Source organism: Poeciliopsis prolifica, unplaced genomic scaffold, assembly GCF_027474105.1.
Source record: "Poeciliopsis prolifica strain line A6 unplaced genomic scaffold, Auburn_PproV2 SCAFFOLD048, whole genome shotgun sequence".
NCBI classification, from domain to species: domain Eukaryota; kingdom Metazoa; phylum Chordata; class Actinopteri; order Cyprinodontiformes; family Poeciliidae; genus Poeciliopsis; species Poeciliopsis prolifica.
Window position 1 is genome coordinate 2,530,012 of NW_026562423.1, and position 24,332 is coordinate 2,554,343.

The 24,332-nt window shown below is 41.4% G+C and overlaps 3 protein-coding genes and 1 non-coding gene across 6 annotated transcripts in view; 2 read left to right on the forward strand and 2 right to left on the reverse strand.

Moving 5' to 3' along the window:
* Positions 1 to 232: 232 nt before the first annotated feature.
* mrpl58 (mitochondrial ribosomal protein L58) lies at positions 233 to 2,275 on the reverse strand. The gene is made up of 6 exons (XM_055057699.1): positions 1,408 to 2,275; positions 1,112 to 1,136; positions 955 to 1,014; positions 674 to 756; positions 421 to 590; positions 233 to 340 (listed from the first exon to the last, which is right to left on the reverse strand). The coding sequence occupies exons 1-6, from the start codon at positions 1,564 to 1,566 to the stop codon at positions 256 to 258; spliced, it is 582 nt and encodes a 193-aa protein (XP_054913674.1). The 5' UTR covers positions 1,567 to 2,275; the 3' UTR covers positions 233 to 255.
* Positions 2,276 to 2,610: 335 nt separating this feature from the next.
* trnaq-cug (transfer RNA glutamine (anticodon CUG)) lies at positions 2,611 to 2,682 on the reverse strand. Its single transcript has one exon. It is a non-coding gene; the product is annotated as a tRNA-Gln (tRNA).
* Positions 2,683 to 3,309: 627 nt separating this feature from the next.
* Positions 3,310 to 13,318, forward strand: daglb (diacylglycerol lipase, beta). The gene is made up of 15 exons (XM_055057459.1): positions 3,310 to 4,172; positions 4,251 to 4,402; positions 5,249 to 5,423; positions 5,612 to 5,879; positions 5,963 to 6,085; positions 7,035 to 7,162; positions 7,250 to 7,376; positions 7,458 to 7,541; positions 8,733 to 8,810; positions 8,926 to 9,006; positions 9,485 to 9,612; positions 9,742 to 9,810; positions 10,411 to 10,483; positions 10,564 to 10,817; positions 12,276 to 13,318. Exons 1-15 carry the CDS (start codon positions 4,078 to 4,080, stop codon positions 12,469 to 12,471), a joined length of 2,031 nt encoding a protein of 676 aa, XP_054913434.1. The 5' UTR covers positions 3,310 to 4,077; the 3' UTR covers positions 12,472 to 13,318.
* Positions 13,319 to 14,036: 718 nt separating this feature from the next.
* spag9b (sperm associated antigen 9b) overlaps positions 14,037 to 24,332 on the forward strand; it is a 41,925-nt gene continuing 31,629 nt past the window's right edge. For all 3 annotated transcript variants that reach the window (XM_055057454.1, XM_055057456.1, XM_055057455.1), the window contains exon 1: positions 14,037 to 14,759. In XM_055057454.1, the coding sequence (XP_054913429.1) occupies positions 14,460 to 14,759 (300 nt within the window). In that variant the 5' untranslated portion in view covers positions 14,037 to 14,459. The remainder of the gene's footprint in view (positions 14,760 to 24,332) is intronic.

The window sequence follows — 24,332 nt, forward strand, 5'->3', positions numbered from 1 at the left end:
TCCACTCTCTGTAAACCCGGGAGATGGTTGTGCGTGAAAAGCCCAGCAACTCGGCGGTTTCTGAAATACTGAGACCGGTACGTCTGGCGCCGACAATCCTGCCACGGTCAAAGTCACTTAAATCCCCGTTCTTCCCCATTCTGATGCCTGGTGTGAACTTCTATGCGTTTCCTTTTCACATCTAGGTGCCTTACATGCACAACACAAAGTGGCCAATGACTGTGAATTACAGCACGATCGCTCAATATTGCACCGTCAGTCGAAATCCACTCGTCGGCTGTTCTTGACCGATGAAAGGATTTTCTTCTGTCTGAGTTGCTCTTTGTTCCTCTTCCTGATCCTGCGCAACATAAAAAAGTGACAAACTTGCACTTTAAACATATACAGAAGCCCAAATCAATTCATTTCACTGGGCATCACCTGGCTGCTCTTAGAGCTACGTCTTCGTCTGATGGTTCGCGAGGTCTCTCGCTGGCCTCGGCTACGATGGTGGAGATCTTCTGCAGACAGTCGGAGAGGTTTCTCTGCTGACTCCTGCTCACCTCCGAGGTCACCAGGAGCTCCCCGGCCTTATTGACGCGGTTTTTGTTCTGTGGAGGAAAGAAAAAGTAGACAATCAGCTGTAACGTGCGTGATTCTCTGGATGTACAAAAAGGCACGCCGCGTAACGGACCTTTTCTATGATTTTCTGTCGAACGTCTTTGGGGATCCAGTCGGCTGTCTGCACGTGAAATCGGACCTCTGCTTTAGTGCTCACTGCGGATTAAGGTCATAACTTTAGAAAGAAAACAAAAAACACTCAAACAACACTTCTAGATTAACCTTAGGCCGAATAGCGGAGTCTTGCGTTAGTGCTTATGTCCCTAAAATGGTCAATTCAAGAAGTGTACTTTTTTTTTCTTTTTTTTTGCAAAGTTCTGTACAAAAATTTCTTTAAAGCCAGCATTTATTTACCTTTGTTAACGTGTTGACCTCCAGGGCCGCTGCTCTTGCTATAGGACACAGTCAGACGCTCTATGACCCAATAAGGGAGAGGACATAAATAAATAAAAATAAAATAAAAAGTCAATCAGACTTTTCTTTTTCTTGTTTGATTCATAGGTTCATTTACCTACTGGAATGTGCACGTGCGAGTCCTGTTGAAGACAAAACAGTCAATATATATATATATATATATATATATATATATATATATATATATATATATATATATATATATATATATATATATATATATATATATATATATATATATATATAGGCATATAATATAACACAATAGCTTCCAGTTGAAGGGAATCGCTTTGTACATATCACCATTTTTCTGACGAACATATTACACTATTAAAGGTAGTACAGTCATAACTATATAATATATAAACGAAGGCTGTTCTTTATTTTCCGTACCTCTGAAGAGTCAGGCCCTCCAGTCCCATAATAAAGCTTTGACAAAGTGCTGCTGGTTAATTTGAAGCTAATACAGCCGAGGTTGCCGAGCGGAGGTCTCCCATTTACGACCCCACTACCGCAAAGTGAACATAAGCGGCGAATAATGCAGGCCGCCATGTTGGCCCTGAAAGGCTACGCTCTTCCTCTGGTGTTTTGTGGCACCGGCGAAGTGCAACACCGCCCCCTGCTGACTCAAAGTATTTATAAAAATTAAGAGGCGGTCACTTTTTAATGTATTAACTATCCAGTTGAGCTAGTAAGCTCATATTTAACGAGTTTGGTGCAACTTCGCGTCGTTTTGTACCCTCCCAACCCCCTAAAAAAACAAACAAAAGAAAACTGCTGTCAATTAAAAAAAACTAGATTCTTGGTTTACTGGGAAACTGTAATTGAAGGAGAATACCGCCACCTGCTGGAGAGAAGTTCGTGTTGACTTGATTTTAACAGTCTCATTATATCCACATCTATTACTACAGTGCATTCATAATTGCAAGCCTGTATTAAGCAACCATATGTTTTTATTAAACTTTAATTAAATAGTGTAACATATTTTCCTCATGGAAAGAAAAGCAAAATGCAACACTGGTGGTCTGGTTTCAACATTTCTCATGTTCCAAAAATCACCGTGTTGAATATTTAGCATTTTCAACACTAGTATTAGTCTCTATGGTATCATTTTAAACGCGTTTTTTTCAATTTCACTATGGTCTACTGCGGATCCGCCACCGTAAATAATAACAACAGTCTGGAGTATTCTCCAGATCTTCTCTTCACCCCACACGCCATTTTCGACGCCTTGTTTGGGTGCATTCGAGAACGTTTTCGTTGCACCACAATCTAGCTAGACCTGCCAGAGACTTTCTTACCCAGGCAATCGAACCGCTGCTCCAGCTCACGCCGGGTACACACTCCGGGCCGCTGGCAGCTGACTGACAGCGTGTTTACTTTGTGCAAATAAGAACCCAGGCCGCTGTACGTAACGGGGAAACGCCACCGGAAACACGTGCCCTCCAGCGCCACTGTGGGAAATGCGCAATCTTCACCCAGCAAAGTTTTGATTTCCGACTTGAGTTTGTGTTTTTATTTTTACCATCCTGCGATGGCTTTTGCAGCCAATAGAGTAGTCGGGGATACAAATAAATGAGCTTGACGACAAAAGACAGGTTCCACCGAGATTTGAACTCGGATCGCTGGATTCAGAGTCCAGAGTGCTAACCATTACACCATGGAACCATATGAGGAACAGGTCGGAAAATACCTTTACCAACACAAGCCTGACCGTATTTCAGACATTGACATATTTTATTGTTACACATTGACACTCTCGTCAAGACAGCTTCTGTTTTTATTATATTAAACAGTTGTTACTGTCTGATTGATATGTTTAACGACGCCGCTCCTGCTCAAAATGTTTGTGGTACCTCAAAAGAAAATTCTTTAAACGAGAGGCTCTTCCTTTGCAGAACTGCTCATTTTGGCAACAAATCGGAATCATTGTTGTATGGTTCCGACTGCGGTCCGAGAACAATTAGGGATGGAAACAGATGCGTTCCTTGGCAGTCAGCCGGCGAATGACCCGGGTAATGATGAATAACGGGAGTGGGCGGAATTATTTTTGTCCATTGCAAAATGTTTTTGTTGTAGAAGTACGGGATGTATTTAATGGCCCAATCAAGCATATTAATTTAGGTGACTAATTACAAAGTATTTTTCTCTTATATTTCCACCAGTCAACCGGTTGAAGAAGCCCCGCCTCTTTCATGTGTGGATTTGATAAAAGGCAAGCCTCATTCTCACTGGTGCACCCAATTCCTTACCTGCTGACAAAATTACACCCTCACATAGACTTCACTGATGATTTGAAAAGGGACATTTATACTCGCTACCAAAATGTCTGCTATCATCACATCAGCCACATGTAGAAGTGAACGCCCGCCTCCACTCGATGCGACGATTCAAACCACGCCTCGCCGGCGCACACAGCATAGCGGGTGACAAATGGGGCGGACCCAATAAGTATCCAAAGGAAGGAAAACAAAACAGAAGATCTGCGCTTTTCCCGTGTATATCAATACATTTCATAACACACACATAGCTGTGCTGTATTTCCGAGTATTGTACTGGTACAACTAGCTAAGAGTCGTTTTGTAAGCTTCTAACTCTTTTCTTTTTCGCAATACCTCTAAGGTAATTTTAGCAAAGGTAGCTCTAAGGTTAGCAGCTAAACATGACCGCGGCCACATCCGTTTTCGACGGGTTGCTTTTGCTGGGTCCAGCTGCGCATTGAAGCGTTGTGCTCTCGGTACTAAGACCACACATATCAGTCGTCGACGGCCCTGTTTTTTTCCCTTTTCTTGCCAGCTCCGAACTCTGGCAAGGGAGAGTTTTCAGCGCTAGCTAGCGGCTAACCCATGTGAGGCAGAAATGAGGTGCGGGGGATTTCACTATCGAGGAAGTCTGATGTGACGGGAAATAGGGCGAAGATCAGATCCCTGCCCGAGCAGATGAAGTCATGCCTGACGTGCCTCCGTGTGTTGCTCAAGAGGCTCTTGGTCCTGGTATAACAGCGGCTAGCAGGTTCGGTTAGCAGTTAGCAGCAGTAGAGAGGGACATCAGCTTGTTTACAAAATGCCTGGAATAGTGGTGTTCGGGAGGCGCTGGGGGATCGCCAGCGATGATCTCGTCTTCCCCGGCTCCTTTGAGCTGCTGCTCCGCGTGCTCTGGTATGTTGCTGCTCCTCGTGCACGTTTTCACACATTACTGTGCGAGAGTTCCGATTGTTCGATGCTGTTGCTCCTCAGGTGGATCGGCACCTTGCTCTTGTTCGCCTATCATAAGGGCCACTTCGATTGTAACGGGGGAGGGGTTCTGCACACCTACCTGGTTGGGCTCCTGGTCGTGCTGGGGCTCATCGTCCTGTCACTGTGGGCCATCGTCTATGTCAGTGCCCAAGGTAAGTAAACAGAAGAACACATTTTGCTGGGCGATAATTTTATTTTGTGGGACAAAATTATCGCAAATTATTGCAATGACGATAACCGATGTTGGTTATCGTCATTGCCATAAACGATAGTATCGTTCGTGACAATGGGAGACATTTTAAATGTCCAAAATAAACGAACAAAACCAAGTTTATTTTCATAGTGCGCTGCAGCCAAATGGCGGTTCAAAGTGCTTTCCGTCATACAAACACAAAAATACAAAGTCATGGTACACACAAGTCTGCATTTGTAGTTAAGAATTATAAAGTACATGTAAACAAAATTGTCCTTCAGAACAATGGCTGTCTGAGACAAAAGCGCCAGACTCGAGACTTTTGTCGTTGAGTTTTTGGCAAAAAGAGAGACAAAACAGAAATCACGCTGGTGGAAATGACTGAGTTTGTTTTAATCGACAGTGCGATTAATTGTCTCATTCTGACAGGCCTATTTAAGGTAGACGCTGTCGGTTCATGTATTTCTCGGCTACAAATGTTGGGGAGCCGTTTTGGTGCATCCAGATCTTCATCTCTACAACCTTGTCATTATGATTCTTGTCATAAAGCATCAACTTCAGGTCGCGCTGGGACGGTCATCTTGCATAATCGTGTAATGCAGGAAGTAAGCGGCAAACATTTTGTCCTTATCTGTGATGAAACGCTGGCAATTTCGAAGAGATTTTGTAACAACTATAACATCCACCTTGCACTGCATCTAATGAAACATCCACCAGTCAGCGCTGTTGTAATCATGTGTCATGAATGCCCTGTTCATGATGTCTGTTGTGGATATTAGTAATACCTGGTGATTTATTCCCTCAGGCACGATTACCAACCCTGGCGCGCGGCGCTCCATGCCGGCCCTGGTGTACCTGCGAGCGTTGCTCTACATCCCAGAGTTCGTGTGGGCCTGCCTGGGAGCCGTCTGGGTGTCCGACGACAGCCGAGGTTGCGACCCAGCCACTGTGGGTGCGGTCATCACTGCTGTTATTACCAGGTTGGAGCATTTACATGTCGTTTTTTTAAAAAGGTAATATATATGCTTGTCAGAAACTTGGCGTTGGATGGAATGAGATGTGATGATGTACTTTGTGGTCACACTTCATATTTTAATGCCGTTTCCAGCTCGTCCCCATCAGAGACATACTTTAAATCAAGTTCTTTGGCTCGTTTATTTCCCCCCAGCTGGATCATCCTGCTGTTCACGGGACTGGGTGTGGTGTTCGTCTTCGATCCGATGGGCAGCCCCCGCCTTCAGCCGGGCCCCGCCGAGCCGCTGGGGGTGCGGGACATGGAGAGCAGTGGGGGCACCCAGTTCCTGTCCACGGCTCGCTCTCTGGCCACCAAGGTGTGGGAGTGCCGCCTGCGGCTGCTGTGCTGCTGCCTGCCGCAGGACGAGAGCCACCGGGCGGCTTTCTCCAGCATCTCGCAGCTCCTCAGCAACTTCTTCTCTGTGAGAGACAAGTTTCAATCAACTAATAATCTATAATCTGGATTGCAGTGTGAGATTTTGTCTTGTATGGAATGATGATGCAGGACACAGACCTGGTGCCCAGTGACATAGCAGCTGGTTTGGCTCTGCTGCACCAGGAGCAGGACAAGATGGAGCGCAGCAGAGACCCAGAAGACATCATCACCCACAGCCCCTCCTCCCCTATCGTAAGTAACACGGTTTCCGTAAAACTTGTATTAGATACTAAAAGGGCTGCAACGATTAATCACGTCAATAATGATTAATTGATTATTGAAATAACTGTCAACTAATGTAGTAGCAGTAGTAGGTAAATTGGGATTTATCAATTTTGGAAGAATCATCAACTAATTTAGTAATCGATTATTCAGATTAATTGCGATTAATTGCTTATCAAAAATTGTCACCTCATTTTGTAATCAAATAATTGGATTAACCGATTAGTCAAGTCATCAACAATTAATGAAGTCATTGATTAATCGTGATTAATTGATTCTTGAAACGATGGTCAACCAATTTAATAACAGATTAATTGGGATTAATCAGTTACTGGTAGAAGGCTCAATTAATTTAGTTTTTGATTAATTGTGATTAATTAATTAATCAAAAGAATAGTAAACTTAATTTAGTAATTGATTAATCGATAAGAGGAGTGCACAGACTCGGGTCACTTGGTGAAACCCCGCCGCCCCCCCCCCAACATATTCAGAGCAGTAATTAAACCAAAGCTGTAGAAATATATACATTTTGATTTTTAGATAAAAACAACTTTGTCTGCAAATATGTTTTCTGTAAAACTCATGTAGTGATGTGCTATTAGCTTCACCCAGTTCTTATTTACTAAAGGAATGCTGTGGTATTGCATTTTGGGCAATAACGTGTGTATTTTCTTCCCTAAAAAAGGAATTAAATTAGTTTATTTGCATCCTTTAATGTATTTCTAATATTGTACAAAAAAAAATTAGTGGCAAATTGAAAACTCTGTAGAATATGTAGCATATGCTATTTTATTCATCCAATTAATCGATTGAACTTGAGAAGAACCGATAGATGAATCTGTTTTGATGGCCAGTTGCAGCCATAAATCCGAATCGCTGTGCGTGCGTTTTAAAGTGGACCGCCTCTTCCTGTCCCAAGGACCAGGATCTGCAGACGGAGCTGGAGAAAGCGGCTCACTGCATGCAGTTTGCGGCGGCGGCTTACGGCTGGCCGTTGTACGTCTACTCCAACCCCTTCACTGCTCCCTGCAAGCTCAGCGGAGACTGGTGAGGCGCTCTGTGAATGTCGGGTCGGGTCGGGTCGGCTCCGCCTCGATTCCGACCCCAATTCTAACGTGCGTCTGTGCGCTGCAGCTGCAGAACCCGCGCCGCGGAGTACGACATCGTCGGAGGGGATCACCTTGGCTGCCACTTCTCCTCCATCCTGCAAACCACCGGACTGCAGTACAGGGACTTTATATATGTCAGCTTCCACAACCAGGTGACAGCTGTGTTTATTTACAGTGCGTTCATTCCTGACCCGTCGCGTTAAATCTCTAAACAAACCCGATGTGCCCCACAGATCTACGAGATCCCGTTTTTTGTGGCCTTGGATCACAAGAGGGAAGCAGTGCTGGTAGCGGTCAGAGGAACGCTGTCACTAAAGGTGAGTTAAATCGAACATCATGAAAAATCTCCTACTCATTGCTGTTTTTTTTTGTTTTGTTTTTGTTTTTGTACAGTTTGACACATTATGTTATGTATTTTAGTGCAGCGTTATATGTTAGACCAACGGTCTGTAACCTGCTTTTTTTTGTTTCTTGGAAAAAAAATTCAAAGAGAAATAAAAAGTCATACTTGGGTAAAAAATGTTGTTTTTTAAAACATCTATAATTTTAAATGAAATAATAATTTTAATACCTAGAAATGTATATATTTTTTTTCATTTTGAACATGCTGTCTTGCAGCGTGTAGACTTTATCCAAAGTCTTGAAGACTTTGAAACACTAAAAAGTCTTCAAGACTTTTTATCCAAAGTCTTCAAGACTTTGGATAAAATTTCTAAAGAAATAAAAAATTGAGCAATGCTTTAAAGTTGTGTCATAATTAGAAAAAGGTCAGTTTTATTGGGTTTGTTTCTTATATAACTGTGTGAGCAATCTTATTTATAACGTAATTTTTTTTTAAGTTGCACACTAGGTGCTTTTTTTTTCTTAGCGTAATTTTGTATAAACTTTGAAAAACAAAACGAAGGAAAAAGAAAAACAAATACACAATTTATTTCTTTTCTGTTTATTTATTCGGGATATTTAAAATGTCTTCCAGTTCCAGCGTTCTTGAGAAATAAAAAGATATTCATCTTTGTGACGGCATACCTGCATCATCACGACATTATCACTATACTTCTTTGAAAATTGTTTGAAAACTGAAACGTTATCGTTTATCGCGATAACTTCTGGGACAATTTATTGTCCAACCAAGCCCGTTGCCGCGACAGGCCGACCCGGTTGGTTATATTCACCTGACCCGTTTTGACCAGGGAAGAGGTCAAACATTCCATCCTGGGTTTCACAATCACTTCCTTGTTTTTCTGCCGCGAACCGAAACCTCTCTCTCTGAAATATTAACACTCGCTAAAATCACAAAGAGGAAAAAAGACGAAAACGGGAAGTGAGGCTCGTTTGTGTCCTGACATGCATCTGCCTATAATTAGATTGTGTTTGCGTGAAAGGTGCTTGTAGTAATGCAGAACGTTACATCTTCTTTTGACTTTGGCCGTCCACCATAAAAAATTAAACACTACAATAAGAAAAAAAAAAAGCAAACTTTTACGTTTCATGTTTGTTTTTCCCTGCAGGATGTTCTGACAGACCTGTCTGCTGAATGTGAGAACCTGCCGGTCGAAGGCGTGTCTGGAGCTTGCTACGCTCACAAGGTGAGGCGCATTCCAACTGAACCTTTAGCCGTGTAGCATAACCACAGCGAGGCTTTTCTAAAAACACGCAAGTAACCAAATAATAATGATGAATAAGTAAACATATCTGCTGCAGGGCATGTGCCAGGCGGCAGGCTACATCTACAAGAAGCTCGTCAACGACGGCATCCTGAACCAGGCCTTCTCCGTCGCCCCGGTAATGAGTGAAAACAAAAAACCATAATTTTCTGTCTCAACTTTCCAAATATGTCCGGTGGCGTGTATACGACCTGCGGTGATGTGGGACAGTTGATCTTCCAAAAGCCCTGGAAACGTAAAAATAAATCAGTTTTTTTTTTATAGGCTGCTCAGTAAAAACTTAAATATATATTTTTTGACATGAATCAAAAACAGTCAATATTTTCCCATTCCTATAGCAGTGAAGCCCGCCGCATCACAGGTCCTCCCACTTACTTAACAAAAGTGTTTTTCTACATTTTCAATGCTTGTTTTTACAACCCCACACCCCCCAAAAAACACATATATTTCCTTTTTCCTATTTAATTTTATGAGACTGTGAAAGATTCATTTTATTAAGGCTCTGAATGCATCGAGCCAAAACATTTATGATAATCTGTTCGACAGACCGGACGGATCTGTGATAACGCTGTGTTTGTGTGTCGCTGTAATTCCAGGAGTATAAACTGGTGGTCACCGGTCACAGTCTGGGGGCCGGCACAGCCGCCCTGCTGGCCATCCTGCTGCGCACTTCCTTCCCCACCCTGCAGTGTTACTCGTTCTCACCACCAGGGGGCCTCCTGAGGTAAAGCACGACTCCACAGGACTCAGTCTACCCCTTCATTCTTCGTTTTCTTCAACTTTTGGGGGACAGACATTGATTATTGCCGACACAGATGTTCGTACTTACATGTGTTTTATTTTGTGTGTGCAGTAAAGCCTTAGCTGAATACTCCAAGGACTTTGTGGTGTCTGTGGTGTTGGGGAAGGATCTGGTTCCTAGGTGAGAAATGACTATCGTCAGGGTTCGTGCAGGTGCTTGAAGTCCTTGACGATGCTTGAATTTCATTTAGGTGTTTTCCAGGCTTTTTTTTCTTTTGAATAAAGTCCTGGAAAGCGCTTGATATTCAAAGCGCACAGCTTTGTTATAAAGTGCAATCTGACGATTGATTAAAACAGGAACCCTAATGGCTCACGGATGTTATTGATCTGTGTAGTTTATACCTACCTTGCACTTTAACCAAAGTTATTGAAATCAGGGGAGTTTTGTTTAAATTAGTGTTTTGTTCAGTCATGCCTGCGAGAGAGAAAATGTCCAAAAAATAACATTTTGCTGTATTTCCCTTGTCCCTACAGAATACTAGCACAAAACATGATCAGAAACTAATAAATTATATATGAGAGTGAATTGAAACTGCCTTTTTTGTTCATTTGTATTTTTTTTTTAATATCCAAAGTGTGGAAAAGTTTGAAAACTTACTTTGAGAATGCTTCTGAAGTGCTCAAGAACTTTGCTGTGGGAAACGTGTACAAACCTTGTATTGTCTGCTGTTGTGTTCTGCTGGACTTCGTGATGGTATCAATGGCTGTTCCTGTTTTACAGACTGAGCATCCCCAACATGGAGGACCTGAAGAGACGGATCCTGAAAATAGTCACAAACTGCAATAAGCCCAAAGTGAGTCTCGGTGCAGTCGCGCGTTTCTGTGCCCCGAATCCAATCTGGCCGTGACTGAAGCCGCTGTCTTTGTGTTGCAGTACCGCATCCTGCTGCAGGGCTGCTGGTACGAACTGTTCGGAGGGGACCCGGACGATTTTCCCACCGAGATGGACAGCAGAAGGGAGGAGCAGCTCAGCCAGCCGCTGCTGGGGGAGGAGTCGCTGGTGATCCGCCATTCGTCGTCCTATCAGAGCCTGGCGTCGGACGACTCCCCCGCCCACACCGCCGCGCACTTGCCGCTCTTCCCGCCGGGGCGCATACTGTACATCACGGAGGACGGGCCGTCGCGGAGGTCGGTTTCTGCTTGCTGCCACTAACGATTATTTCAGTTATTGATTAATCGTTCACTCAGAGATCAATCGGGTAAAAATAAATTGCCATATTCTGCAGGTTTTTCTTCTAAGCTTTTTTAGGCAACATTAAAAACTCCTTAAGTGCAAAGAAACAATTCAGCTCCTTTATAAAGTAAGAAAATAACAGGAAACGTTTTTCACAGCTTTCCTGTAGTGAACATTTGATCATTTGCAGCGAAGGATTCATCTGCAGCTATGAAAATACTTTTAACATCAAATTGTAAAAGCTCTGTTTGACTCATCAATATAGTGTAGTAGTTGTTATTAAGAATTGGACAGAAAAATATGCTCAACAGGAATTTTTTTTGCAATTTGAACAAAGTGAAGCTTTAACTATGCTACCTGAGGAGTTTTGGGTAAGAAATATTTCCAGAAATGTTTTTTTCTCTATCTTCAATGCAAACTGTTATCAATTTTTTGTATAGTTTTGGCTTAATTGCTGCTCTGATAATGTTGTTCTTTTAGCAGAACACCAAATTAACGATTAATTGAGTACTGAAATAGTTGACCTTTGTTTCAGGAGTCGATTAATCAGATAAATCATTTCATCACTATTATCCATTCTGGTATTTAGCAGCACTCTGTGTCTATCTGACAGATAAGGTGCAGAGGTTTGTGGTTTTGATGAGACGGCATGGAAAAAAGCCCAGTGGGTTTGAATACTTATTTTGATATGTGACATAATACCCTGCCAAACACTCACATCATGGCACCAAAAATTTAAATTCGTCTCAAACCGCAGTAGTTCTGTTGTTGATATTTTGATTCGCTCACATATCAGGACGTACTTTACACATCAGCTGACACCTCAGATGACATCATTTCCTTCTCAGCTGACACCTTTGTTCTATCTTTCTTCTTGATGAAATCAGCTCCGGCTGATTTCATTTGAACTGCTTTCGGTGCTTGAACTTAAGATAACACAAGCTAATGCGGTTGAAATGGACTTGCGTCCCAGTTCTGGTTAGTGAATGAGATCAAAAAGCAGTCACCGCCTCCGGATGTGCAAACATGCAGTTTTTCGACCAGTTACCAATTACAATGTACTTTGTTTTGGTCTAACTCATAAAACTTTCCCACAAAATAAGTGCAGAATGGAGATTCCATTTATAGCTGTCTTAAAAAGTCGTACATTTTAATTGGTGAAGCCCACAGAAACCCCGTACATTGAATGCTCCGCTTTGTCCAAATGTTTGCTTATCAAAGCCCCGGTTTGTCTTTTGCTTCTTTGTTGTCTCCAGCGGAGCTTCCAGCCTCGGATGATTAGAGATGCTGACAGTCATATGAACACGTCTTGTTCCTGCGTCACAGCACAACTTTTAAAAAAAAAAAAAAGAAAAGAAAAAAAGCTTCACCGTTTACACCAACTTGTTCTTCTTTTGTTTTCGTTTCCACAGATCCTGCTTCTCCCAGGTTCGGTACCGTGCCGACTGGTCCAGTGAAGCGGCGTTCCGGAGCATCTTGATCAGCCCGAGGATGCTGGCGGATCACATGCCCGACGCCGTGCTCCGAGCCCTGAACAGCCTGTGCAGCGACAGCCCCTTCTCCCTCTGCCCGTCATCGCTAAGCAACAACCCTCACATTTCTATGTGAGGTGCACAAAAAAAAAAAAAGAACGCCCTCTTCACGGCTCCAAGACGACTTTTACTTGCGTGTTTACATCCGATCCAGGTTCCCACTACTTCCCAACCTGCGATCCCCTGCTACTACTTAATACCGTTTGGTCAAGTTCCTGTGTTATTGAGCTTCTAAATTGTTCAATCATTGGATTTGGATTCTGATGGGAGATTTGAATCTGCGGAGCTTTGCCTGATTTGTAAAAAGAAAACTCATAGAAGCACAGAGTCATGCACTTTTTTTTTTTAAATTATTTAATGCAAGAATCTTTTTTTTTTTTTTTGCTTTATTTGAAGTTGCTCCATGAGCGACTGTAAATCATATTTGAATGTTGTGCGTACAATGTAACAGAGTGGAGCATTCCAACTGTAATGTCAGTGTTTTTGGATTTTGTGTCGTTTGAATGGCTACGATGAAGATTGACTTGTCGCCCAGGGTGACTTTGGAGCTTTCTGATTGGAAGGTGGAGTGAAAAAAAAAAAAGAGGGTATTCATGTTGTTGTGTTTGTGAACTGTAGATAGGAATGTCTTGTGATTTTATTTTATTTTTTTTTATGTTTTGAAATGTCAGGGTGAACAGTGCCTATGCATCATATGAAAAAAAATGAAACCCAAACACACTAAGTAAAGTTCAGAAATACAGTTGGCTTAAACTCGAACATGACCTGAAAGTGAAAAGTTTAAAGATTGTGCTTTTCTGTGTGGAATTGACCTGCTTGCTATGGATGTTGCCATTCTTTTTCAAGAAAAAAAAAGTTCATATCCTCGTAGGAATGCATTTGGAAGCTAAAAGAAAATAAACGCATTTGTGAAGTATACACAATTTGCTTGTTTCAAGTCTCAGTATTCAGTCCTTGAAGTCTTGGAAGAAGAAAAATTGTACAGAGGCTGCACAGTGCTGAGAGTGGGGGTGAATGCAAATACATTGTACTTTTTCAGATTTGTTTTGTTTTTTTATTTATTTAAAAAAGGTTAAAGTATAATTTTATATATATATATATATATATATATATTATATATATATATATATATATATATATATATATATATATATATATATAGCTCCTGAGGTTTGAATACCCTTGCAGCTCACTATAATTATTTTCCGGAATAAAAATAAATAAATAAATAACCCACCCTGTGCACTTCAGCACGTCACATCATGACAGCGTTCAGTCACCAGCATGTATGTTCAAGGGATACTGGGAAATCCCTATTTCAAAACGGACGACGTAAACAGCAGTGCTCGAAAGTTAAGCAGTTAAAAATACACCCACTCTTGTCTCAATATAGGCTAGAACTAAGCTAGGACATCGACTGAAATATATGGCATAATTGTACTGCGACCTGAATTTAATGTAAAAATCAGCAGAAATGTTTGAAAATATCTTGAACTTCTTGATCCCACGGCTGTGATTTTTTTTAACGTACTTTTCTCCCCGCCTTCCAGACGTCACTTCAGCATCACCAGGCTATATATATATATAAAAAGTATTAAAATAGAAAATAATTTTAGTCGTATCCGTGACGGTTGGCTAAGGCAGTTCAGTATTTTGTGCACTTTCTCTGCTTTGCTGAAAGTTTGGCTCTGTGGATTCCCACATATCCCGACAGCACGTGAACGCCGCAGCAGGGAGCTCATCTGTTGGACAGGGAAACTAATCAGGAGCCAAGTAAAGACTTTTCAACACCGCGAGCTAAAAGGCTAGCACGGCTCCTAAGTCAGCCGCCGCTACGAAAACGGGGGTAGGGACTTTGTTTGTGACCGACAACGTCTCCCCCAGGCAGGAAACAACTTTGTAGCCATGTTATAGTGGGTGTATGGGGGGGAAACACTTGTATCGTTGCGCTTAAAGTATAAAAGCGAGCTGCCTCCGGTCAGCAAGCTTGTGGCTAGCTCCATAACATTAGCTGGGAAAGAAGTGGAGGCTTGGAGGGTTAAAAGAAACAACAAACTAACAAACATGGAGCTGGACGACGTGGTCCTCTACCAGGACGACTCGGGCGACTCGGACGTGATGTCCGAGCGGGTCGCCGGTCTGGCCAGCTCCATCTACCGGGAGTTCGAGCGGCTCATCGAGAGGTACGACGAGGACGTGGTGAAGGAGCTGATGCCGCTGGTCGTCGGGCTGCTGGAGAACCTGGACTCGGTGTTCGCCGCCAACAAGGAGCACGTCGTGGAGCTGGAGCTGCTGAAGGAGGACAACGAGCAGCTCGTCACGCAGTACGAGCGGGAGAAAGCGCTGAGGAAACACGCGGAGGAGGTGGGTTTTGTACCCGCGACGCCGCCGCGCCAATTCAACCACCGGGATTACGGATTAAAAGACTGCGATTATGCAGTTTGGCGTAGAAAGATGAATGCCTTCCTCTGGCGTTATCTCTCTCTCTCTCTCTCCCCCATCCATAAAATCACATTGTGATTGTTTTGACTGTGTATGTTTGGCAATCAGAAACATTTGTCTCTAATTGGATCGTCTTGTTTACACAATTTCAGTTCAGCAGGGTGGAAGTTTTCTCAATGACAGGCGCGAGTAAAACGACGCAACTTCAAACTGTTGCAAACCAGTTTCTTAGGCAGCCTGTTTGAACATAACATAAAATAAATGCATCATTCTCTTGTGAAAATGATGTGCAGCTGTTTTATCATTGGTTGTTTTATTAAGGCCATATTAAAGCTTCACAGCCTATCAGATCGTAGGTGTGTGTCTTGTGGCGTTATGGTGGTTCATAGCCATCAGTGAAGGCCAGGAACCCAAACAACCCAACCAACATGAAATCATAGATTTTCTGCTGCTGCCACAGCAAAGTCCAGAGCGTGGTCTAAAAGTCACAGAAAAAGCTGCTGTAATCTCAGATTACAGCAGCTGTGGTGTTGGAGAACAGGATTGAGAAATGTAGCTGTAATTAATTTCTTAATTATGAAAATAACATAACACTTTAGCTCACTTAAAGGTATAGTTCTCTACATCTCAGTAACGGCTTCCTCACGGAAGAGTGTTATTGTCACGACCTGTTGCATCTGATCTGATCACGCGATTTGACGTCTTGTTGTATGAACTGGTGCAGCTTTAGTTTCTGCTGCCTTTCACTCTATAGTGAAAGTCGCACTTTTGCTTTGTGATCCTGAAACAAAGTTAGAGATATCAGACACTGAAAATTTGTTCTGGAGAAGAAAAAAACTATTGACCTGTGCAAATGTTTGAATTCAGCCACATTGGATGGTTTTCAGACGCAAACTGCATGCCAACTGAGGTCATCATTATTTGACATTATGCGTCACATGTGTCAAACTCGAGGTCCGGGGGCCAAATCTGGCCCGCGTAAAGTTTCTTGTGCCAAATTACATCAACCGGTCCTCGCAGTTTCTTGTGGTTGTGGAAAGTCATGTCAAAATCAACAGATTCTCACATTTTTATTCTCACTTATGCCTAACTGTGAGTTAGGCTTTTGTCACACAAATGTCCCACATATCCCTAAAAAAAATCACAAAATCAAAGAGGGACTGAAATGTGAAAAGATGTGTAATTTTAGGAGCTGCTTAAACTTAAACTGCAAAGACAGCTATTTGTTAATATTTTAACAGTTGAATAGGTTTTATTGATACATTCTGGCTCTTTAAGAACATTCAGGGTCCTGATTTGACCCAAAACAGAAATGGGTTTGACACCCCCTGTTACACATGGATGAATGCTCTGACAGATTTAAGAGTGACACAGCACTGTTTCATTGACATGTTCCACAAATAGATATCTGATAGCCAGAATTCAATACCAATTTATTTTATTTCATCTGGTTGACCTGCAGTCAGACTTTAGCATGTGTAATCGGGGGAAAAGCAACATGGCTGACGTAGTGAACTGAGGTCAGCTTCCTGAAACTGTAGCAGACCCCTGTGTGTCTCCATCCTGTGGACTGTCGCCGTTTGACAGACACCAGGCCGTGTTGTCACAAGTTTTGCTGCTCAGGCAGCCTCCAGCATGCCTCTGTGGGCGTCGCCTGAGAACTCTAAAGCCATGTGGATGACTAACATTTAGAGTTCTTGCGATCTAAAATTTTTTTTTTCAAATGTATTGACCTCTGCTGCTGTCCCGTGAGCCAAACAGATGTTTTTAGACGGCGATGAGAGTCACAGTTTGGTCTGCGACGGAGTGGGATTACTCGCCTTAAACCACGTCAGTCAGAATGTAAACATCGCCGGTTATTCAGAGAGGAGTCCAAATCCGACTGGCTGCTTTCCAGCAAGATGCGGTTGTGCTGTCCATATTCAAGATTTTTGATGAGTCTTTTTACAAACAAATGTCTGAACAGTGTATTTAAACGTTTCAGAAGAACTCTGACTCATTTCAAGTGGTTTAATTGTCACGCAACCATGACATTCGTTTTTATCAGTGATTTTGTCATTTTACGAAATCAAGCCAAACTTCTGCAATAGTCGCTTTTTGAAAGCATCAATTTATTTTTGTGTATTGTTCGTTGTCGCAAATAGAAAGAACATGCATTTTAAATTTTTTTATTTTATTTTTAGTTTCTCCTGATTGAAATGAATCAAACCTCACCTTAAAATCTGAATTCTGACCCTTATTATGCACCATAAGATGCATTTCCATTGCAAATGTGTGCAAAACTTTGTCTATGTTCCGCTAATATAAAAGAAAAGAAACACGGCCAAAACGTTTTAAATTTGAGTGTTTCCATTAAGCAATTTTATTTGCGAAATTTCAAATTACGTTGTCAGTGGAAACGCAGCTAGTTGGGACGTTCCATCTAACGTCTTTGGTGACGTAAACGAATCGAAAGTTTCAGTTTGTGCTCCTGCCTTTTTCATAGATGGTGTCTTTATCTTGGAGTTAATGGGAGAAACCGCCAAGAAATTGGTCCCAATTAGCAAAGTTATGATTATATTGGATACAGAGACTCTTTATGGCTGCATGGAGACACACTGTGAGACTTCAGTCCTGATCTTTACTGCACGGTTCCAGCACTATAAAAATTGTCCCAGCTTTCATTCAGTGAACTCCTTAAAAGCGATTCGCCGCAAATCCCCAGAGCAACAGTTTCAGAGTTTTAAAATCTGAAGCGCACAAACGGTTCATTTCCACCTGAACTGGTTCGGATCGCCTGACTACCTGCTGGCCACGGCTCAGCAGGCTTCAGGGTTTCCACCACATCAGATTACTAATTGACAGATGCTCAGCTGGCCCTCCATGTTATCCACACAGCGACTTTGTAATGATGATACAGGGTGATATAATTGTCAGAGAGATCGGGTTGCAAGACATCTGCAGCATCAAGTGGCGTTATTTTGAGCTGCAGCTAGCGATTATTTTAGTAATTGATTTTTTTGACTATTAATCGACTGTTTGAATTAAAAAAAAAGGGGCAGATTCTTTAGATTGTTAATGTAATCAGGTAGATTTATTTGATACAATATTAGAAACGCATTAAAAATGAAAATATTTAAATTCCCTCTTTAAATAATAATAATTTATTTAAATTATTGTCTAAAATGTGTTCCTTTCCTGTATGCTAACCAGGTGCCGCTTCAGGGATTCTAGAACATTTTCACAGACAAAAGTTTAAACATTTTTATCTTAAATTCACAATGTAAATATAGTTTTTTGTTCAATTTTGGCTCAAAATATCTTGTTCTTCCAGAAAATGTCTTTTGTTAGCTGAACAATTAATTGATTACTAAATTGGTGATTTCAAATATGAATTTATCACCTTGAGCAAACATATCCAGAATATTGCAGTATTTAAATAAACATTTTAAAAATTGGACAGCATTGCTTGTTAGTTTTTTTTTTAATGAAAGAATAAAGTTGCTAAAAGATGGAATATTTTCATCATTGCAACTGTAATATGATTATTTTGGATTCCTGGACAAAAATCGGGAGTCGACGGACGATATTATTTGTTCAGTTGGAATGAGAGTATTAACAGAATGCGACTCCTTCAACCAGCCGACTGAACAGAGCGAGCAGGTGGAGCACAACTCTTCGATTTTTGCAGTCGGGGGAAAAAACCCACATTATGAAGAATTCACTCTGTAGAAACTACGATGGAAAGTTATTTTGGTTTGTCTGTTTTGTTTAGTTTTGAAATCACAGATGTTGCAAACCGCGAAGCATCTTGAGCCTGGAAACTGACCATAGTCTATAATCTAACAATTTATTGACTCGAACATCTTTTCATTAGAAAGTATTCCTTTAAGGTTCTGTTTTTATTTAAAAAGCTCTAAAACTCAGATGATAGCTTGTGGTAAACCTTTAACAGTCATCAAATCTGGACTTTGTTCTATTTGAACTCAATCAAATGGCTTTGTTCTAACAAATCTGTGTTTCCACTTAAACCATTAACTTTTTCTTTCTTTTAAGTCAATTTGACGAGTTTCCACAGCCAGCGCTTTATGGATATTCAAGAGTCGTTGTTTTGTTGTGTTTTGCAGTAACACTTGATTGTTGAATACCAAGCGCGATACGCCACACAGTAGTTTCTTCATAATGTATTTCATGTTGTAACATGTTGGTGCAGCTGTTAGACAGACCTGTACATGTGGGAGTTTTCCACCAGCGAGGAAATGTTTTCCTCTCAGGTTTAGATGTGAAATCCATTACCTTTAATTAAAGTAGCTCTGTTGGTTATTATGTTGATTGGAGGTTAAGATGAAAGGAGAGCATAAATAGGATCATTTCTGATTAAAGGCATCAATTGGTTTTTTCTGTTTGATTATTGAAAGCTCAAAAGAATGAAAACTCCAGCTTCTCATTTAAGACATTCATTTTTCTTGTCTCCTGAATTCAAGGTAGCAGCTTAAATGAAAAGCCGTCATGTATTTGTGAAAAGTACATCTTGTTCTTACACCGTTTGTGCTCAATATAACTTGAGCTCACTGAAACTGACGATGCTGACGTCAAGTCTTTCTTTCAGATTGTGTCTTGTACAAACTGTTAGCATTCGCGTGTGGTGTGTTTGCGGACTGGAAAAGGATAGGATTTTTGAGTTTCTGACCGGCTGGTGGCCCCTCAGGACTGGTACAGTTTCTCAGCTCATCTGTAATGTACCACATAAAATCTCATTTTCTGGACGATCTGCATGCAGAAGATGAGTTGGAGACAATCGGGGAACTTCGTTTACTTTAATTCATCAGTATAAAATGTTAGAATATGAAAGTTAGCAAAGCTCAAATCTGCAGCACTAATTGTTCTTCTCCATATTGAAGTAAGGGTTGACCTGGCACGACAGTGACTCATTATTAAATATCGGATTATAAGGGAATTAAGAGGGCAGGGCCGCTGGTCATCTTACCAACTTTATTTCCAAATACGTTTGTGTAATCAATGTCTTTAAAGTGAAATCATCCCAAGCTACCGCCCACATAAAACCCTTCTGTAGTTTTTCAGTTGTTTTTTTAGCCAATGATGCGATGATGAGTGTATCGGAGAAGAAGTTCCCATTTCATTGTACTTCCTCATGAGCTTCACTTTCAGCTCTGCTGACAGAAATGGAGCGTTCACTGAACTTCTGCTGCCTCTGATCATCTCTGCAAACAGGCTGCAGAGGTAACAACCTAAAACCTGCACAAAAATGCTTAACACTTTGACACAAGGGCAACACATAGTGTTGCCAGCAGTTTGAGGCATGGCTTTCGTTACCTTAACAAATAAAACATAGAAACACATTTCACACTTTTTGTATTCAGCATCCCAGAATCAGACTGGCTTTAAACTCAGCTACCGACTTCAAGTCTTTTACTGATTCCCTGGCAACTCTGAGCAGCGTTTTTGTTGTAGTTTTTTTTTTTTTGTCACTACTGAAGAAAAGCTCCCTGCAGCCGATTAATCCTACCGACCGAACAGTTTATTGGCCAAACGCTGCTGCTGCTCCCTGCCAGAGGACGATGTCTCCTGACCGATTTGTTTCAGTGGAGGAGAGGAAAAGGCTCGGCAGGAAATTCTTAAGGAAAAACAGAACTTCCCTGAGGCCTTTAGTCGGCTCATAAAAGACTGCGTTCTTTTCTGTGTAATGTCATCTGATTGATAACCGTTCATTGCAGTCTGCTTAAACTTTAGACAGGCGGATTAATGTTATTAGGGGCTTGAGACGAGCACAGCGTAGCAGTAACTGAGGTTTTTATGCGCTGTATCTTTTTATGAAGGACAGATTGAACCAAATTAAAAATATTTATCTCGGTGTAGCACGCAACTTTACTCTGGCTGTTAGTTTCTGTGGCCTTTCGGCAGAAATTTCAGTTAGACTTGATCAAAACGGATTCGCCAAGATCTCTGCTGCGACGACCTGAACTGAAACAGCATCTTAGCATGTAGCACAGATTGGACATACGGATTTACCACACTGCATGATTTGACATGTAACGTCACTGACAATTGCGTATAAGCAGTTTAACGAACAGCAAACGTTTAACGTAGACTGAACGAACATTAATGAGTTATTTTGTAATATTCTATTCTATAGAGTCACTCTTTTGAGCCTGATATTGTATATAGTGTCAGTTATATCGGCACCCACTATTGCATGTGTCCGCGCTGTCTCAAAAATTCTTCCAGTTCAACCTGGGCTCGTTGCTTCAATTTAGGCAGCCAGTAAATATCAATTGAGCATAATGTAATTCTCTAGTTTCAGAACCACAAGCAAACTCATCTTTTATTTGTTAGAAAATATTGCATTAGGATTATTGGATTATCACAACAGTTTCAGATGTTTGTTTTCGAAGTAATAAGGTTATGTTCTAGTTCCAACTAGAACACAACCTCGGATAAATGGACATTGGATGCGACTGACAAATTTGCAGAATAATTTATTCTGTAAAATAGGTTCTTACCAAAGCTGGATAAGTTCTGCAGCATACAGCTGATGGAGAAGTCTAAAATCACCCAATTTCTCTAATGTTGGATTATTTTTCATACAAGTCGAGTTAATATGTACTCTCTCACATCCACCAGACAAGATTCAGGGGCTTTAGAAAAAAATTAAATAAAATGAAGTTATGTATTTGTCTGTTGCGATCTGGTTGAAGCAGTAGCTTCTGTCCCTTCTATAACTCATCTGAAGATGTGGTGGCAGAGTTTCCCCCCAGTGTATCATAAGCCTGGCGGGGCACCAGGCTTTACTGGTGCCCCCACCAGGCTTAGCATTGCTTATTTATTAAAGTTGTTTAAAAATGTTGGCGTTCAGGTATTGACCTTCTAATCTTTCAATAACACATAATTATGGAGGGATATTTTCAAATTTCCTGTCAACTTTCAAAATTTTTTAACTCAAAAACACGACGGGCCGCTGGACAAATGACAGCTCTAGTTCCTACCCACCGGGCTTCGCACGTTTTCTTGGGGAAACCTTGTGTGGCTTTTATTTTTCTGTGACAGTGCGCCATCATCAATTCCACGAAGGAGAAACCCTGTTTTCCCTCAGAATGCTGGACCACTTTCTAGCATCTTCCCCTTAGACCAGGTGGTGTTCACCTCTTTTTTTTTTTTTTTTCCCCATGTCTCATTTCTGCATCCTGCGACAGTGAAACCAGTAAAGAGGCGTGCAGTGTTGTCAGTTTATTGGTTCAGATGTCAGAGACCTCCCACTCCAAGCTACCGCGAAAGTCCCAGCAGCGATCTGCAGCCAAACTCCCTGAAAGAAGCTGATTTCACTCTCTGTCAATTGAGTGCCGATACAGTGGAGCCCTGTCTGTGCGGGAGTTCACACACTTGTCCTGGAAGGGCGTGTGTGTGTGTGTGTGTGTGGCGTGGGCGCGTGTGTGTTTGTGAGTGTGTGGTGGTGCTGGGGGACAAAGAGAGCATTATACATGCAGTGTTGGGGGGAAGAGAGGATGCTAAAACGGTGGAACACTTATTCTCTGGAGCGCAGTCACATACACACACAGATACACACACACCAGCCCTTTTCTTGGGTCATATGAGGAGCAGCGTGGTCTTTGAGCAGCGAGTCAGAGCTGGCCTGATGACTGTGTCGATGCTGGGAGTGTGGCAGTAATAAACCATATTTAATGCTTATGGTATCACTATTGTATTTATATTTTCTTGTGAAGTTATTGGGGTTTGTTCAAGCTAAGGCTGCATAATATGGGTGAAGAAAATATATTTTTTTCTTTTTTTTAATCCAATATTCAATTTCCAGTTTTAAATACCGCCCCTACTTTTTTCCTTAAAAAATACAAATGACAGAAAATATATTTTTTCCTTCATTCCTTCTGTGGTTTGTCAAAGTCAGAGCAAATATCTGTAAAACACTTTTGTCAGAAAGAGATGGTAGTTCTTGTGTAGGCTAACATCACTCTGAACCTTGGGGGGAAAAAAGTGAAATCTTGATTTTTCCACAATTAATTGATAAAATCAATTTATTGCCAAACCCTACTCACAATTTCAACCATCAAAAACTCTTCTTATGTTTAGTCATTTTCAAAATGTTATTATAACACTCTTAGTAGATTTAACTGGGCGTGTAATGTTAAAAATACAGAACTATTTTCAATGTATCTTGTTGATATTTTATGTGACAAAGCAACACCTAATTGTGAAGTGAAAGAAAATGTTTCACTGATAAGTGTGGCATGCATTTATGTCCAGCCCCTTTCACACCGATGCCCCTGAATGAAATCTATATATATTTACCAGAATGGTCTAACCAAAGTCCACAGCTAAATCCAGTTAAGAAGCTCTCCATGCTGTCTGGATGAATTTGAGTGTCAATGGAACTACGTTGACGCCAGCTATTACAAAGTGACACATTTTGATTTGGCGAGTGTGAATACTTTTGCGTAACGCCTCATGTCTGAAGTTTACGCTGTAACTGTCCCTTCAAACACCCTTCTAGGCCAGAAGCTGAACTTTTCAAGACTTCAAACTCTAAGTCCCTCCACAGAAAATAGTTTGTGCGCCCTTGGGATGAGTCATGTTTTCTAGACCATTCCTTAAATAAGACAATTCACTGAGCACGTCCATGTGAAACGTCTGTGTGTTCGTGCGTGCGCGTTTGTTGGGCACATAAAGAAGGATCTGCTTTGTTATCCGATGCCCAGGTGATAACTGCTGACTCAGCGCACAGACTGCAGGGCTTCTTGTCCACAGAGACCACCCGCATCACAAGACTCCGTTTACAGGCGAAGCTGCAGACACCTGACTCAGCTTATCAGATGATCCATCGACACAAACTCGCCAAACAAGAGTCAGATTTAACCCGTACAACACCAGTTAAAAATGTCATTTCATCTCCTTTTCACTCAGCTCTTCTGTCAAAAACCCGACGACTAAATAGCCACAGAAACAACAATGAAGAAAACCTACGTTCTGTCAGTAAGTTCTCCTGCGAACAGAAACGTCCAAAACGTTCTCGACATTGTTGATTTGCGAACCTGAAGCCAATCACTCTGCAATGCTGTCATCAAAAAGAAGTTGACCTGAACCAGTCGGAGTAAAACGGAAACTGTGTTTTATGTGTCGTAACGCATTAAACATGTTTTCGCAATTCTGAAATTCGAATTTAATTTTAAGATTGAAACACGGTAGCTTAACAGGATTACTGCAGAACGTATTTGGACGGAACACAGCTCTTTTTCCACCTCGAAAATATTTAGTTTGGACGAGATCCGTGTAAAAAAAAAAGACACTTTTTTCCCAATTAACCACATAGCTGGATCCAAGGAGCGTCTTTTTCTAAAGGTTGTGACCTCTTCCAAATGCTTTTATGGCTGTACAAGAAAGCAACATTACTCAATTAAGTCCGTATTTTGTGAAGAAGGAAGTTGTGCTCAGTGTCTTCTTCAGAGGTTTCTGTGTTGTTTCCTTTGGTAGTTCTTGGGTCAGCGC

Coding starts and splice junctions, on each gene's coding strand:
- mrpl58 (XM_055057699.1), bottom strand. CDS start 1,566: ATGGCGGCCTGCATTATTCGCCGCTTATGTTCACTTTGCGGTAGTGGG. Junction 591..673: donor GACAGAAAATCATAGAAAAG/GTCCGTTACGCG, acceptor TTTCCTCCACAG/AACAAAAACCGCGTCAATAA. Junction 341..420: donor GTAGCTCTAAGAGCAGCCAG/GTGATGCCCAGT, acceptor TATGTTGCGCAG/GATCAGGAAGAGGAACAAAG.
- daglb (XM_055057459.1), top strand. CDS start 4,078: ATGCCTGGAATAGTGGTGTTCGGGAGGCGCTGGGGGATCGCCAGCGAT. Junction 4,173..4,250: donor CTGCTGCTCCGCGTGCTCTG/GTATGTTGCTGC, acceptor GTTGCTCCTCAG/GTGGATCGGCACCTTGCTCT. Junction 9,811..10,410: donor GGGAAGGATCTGGTTCCTAG/GTGAGAAATGAC, acceptor CCTGTTTTACAG/ACTGAGCATCCCCAACATGG.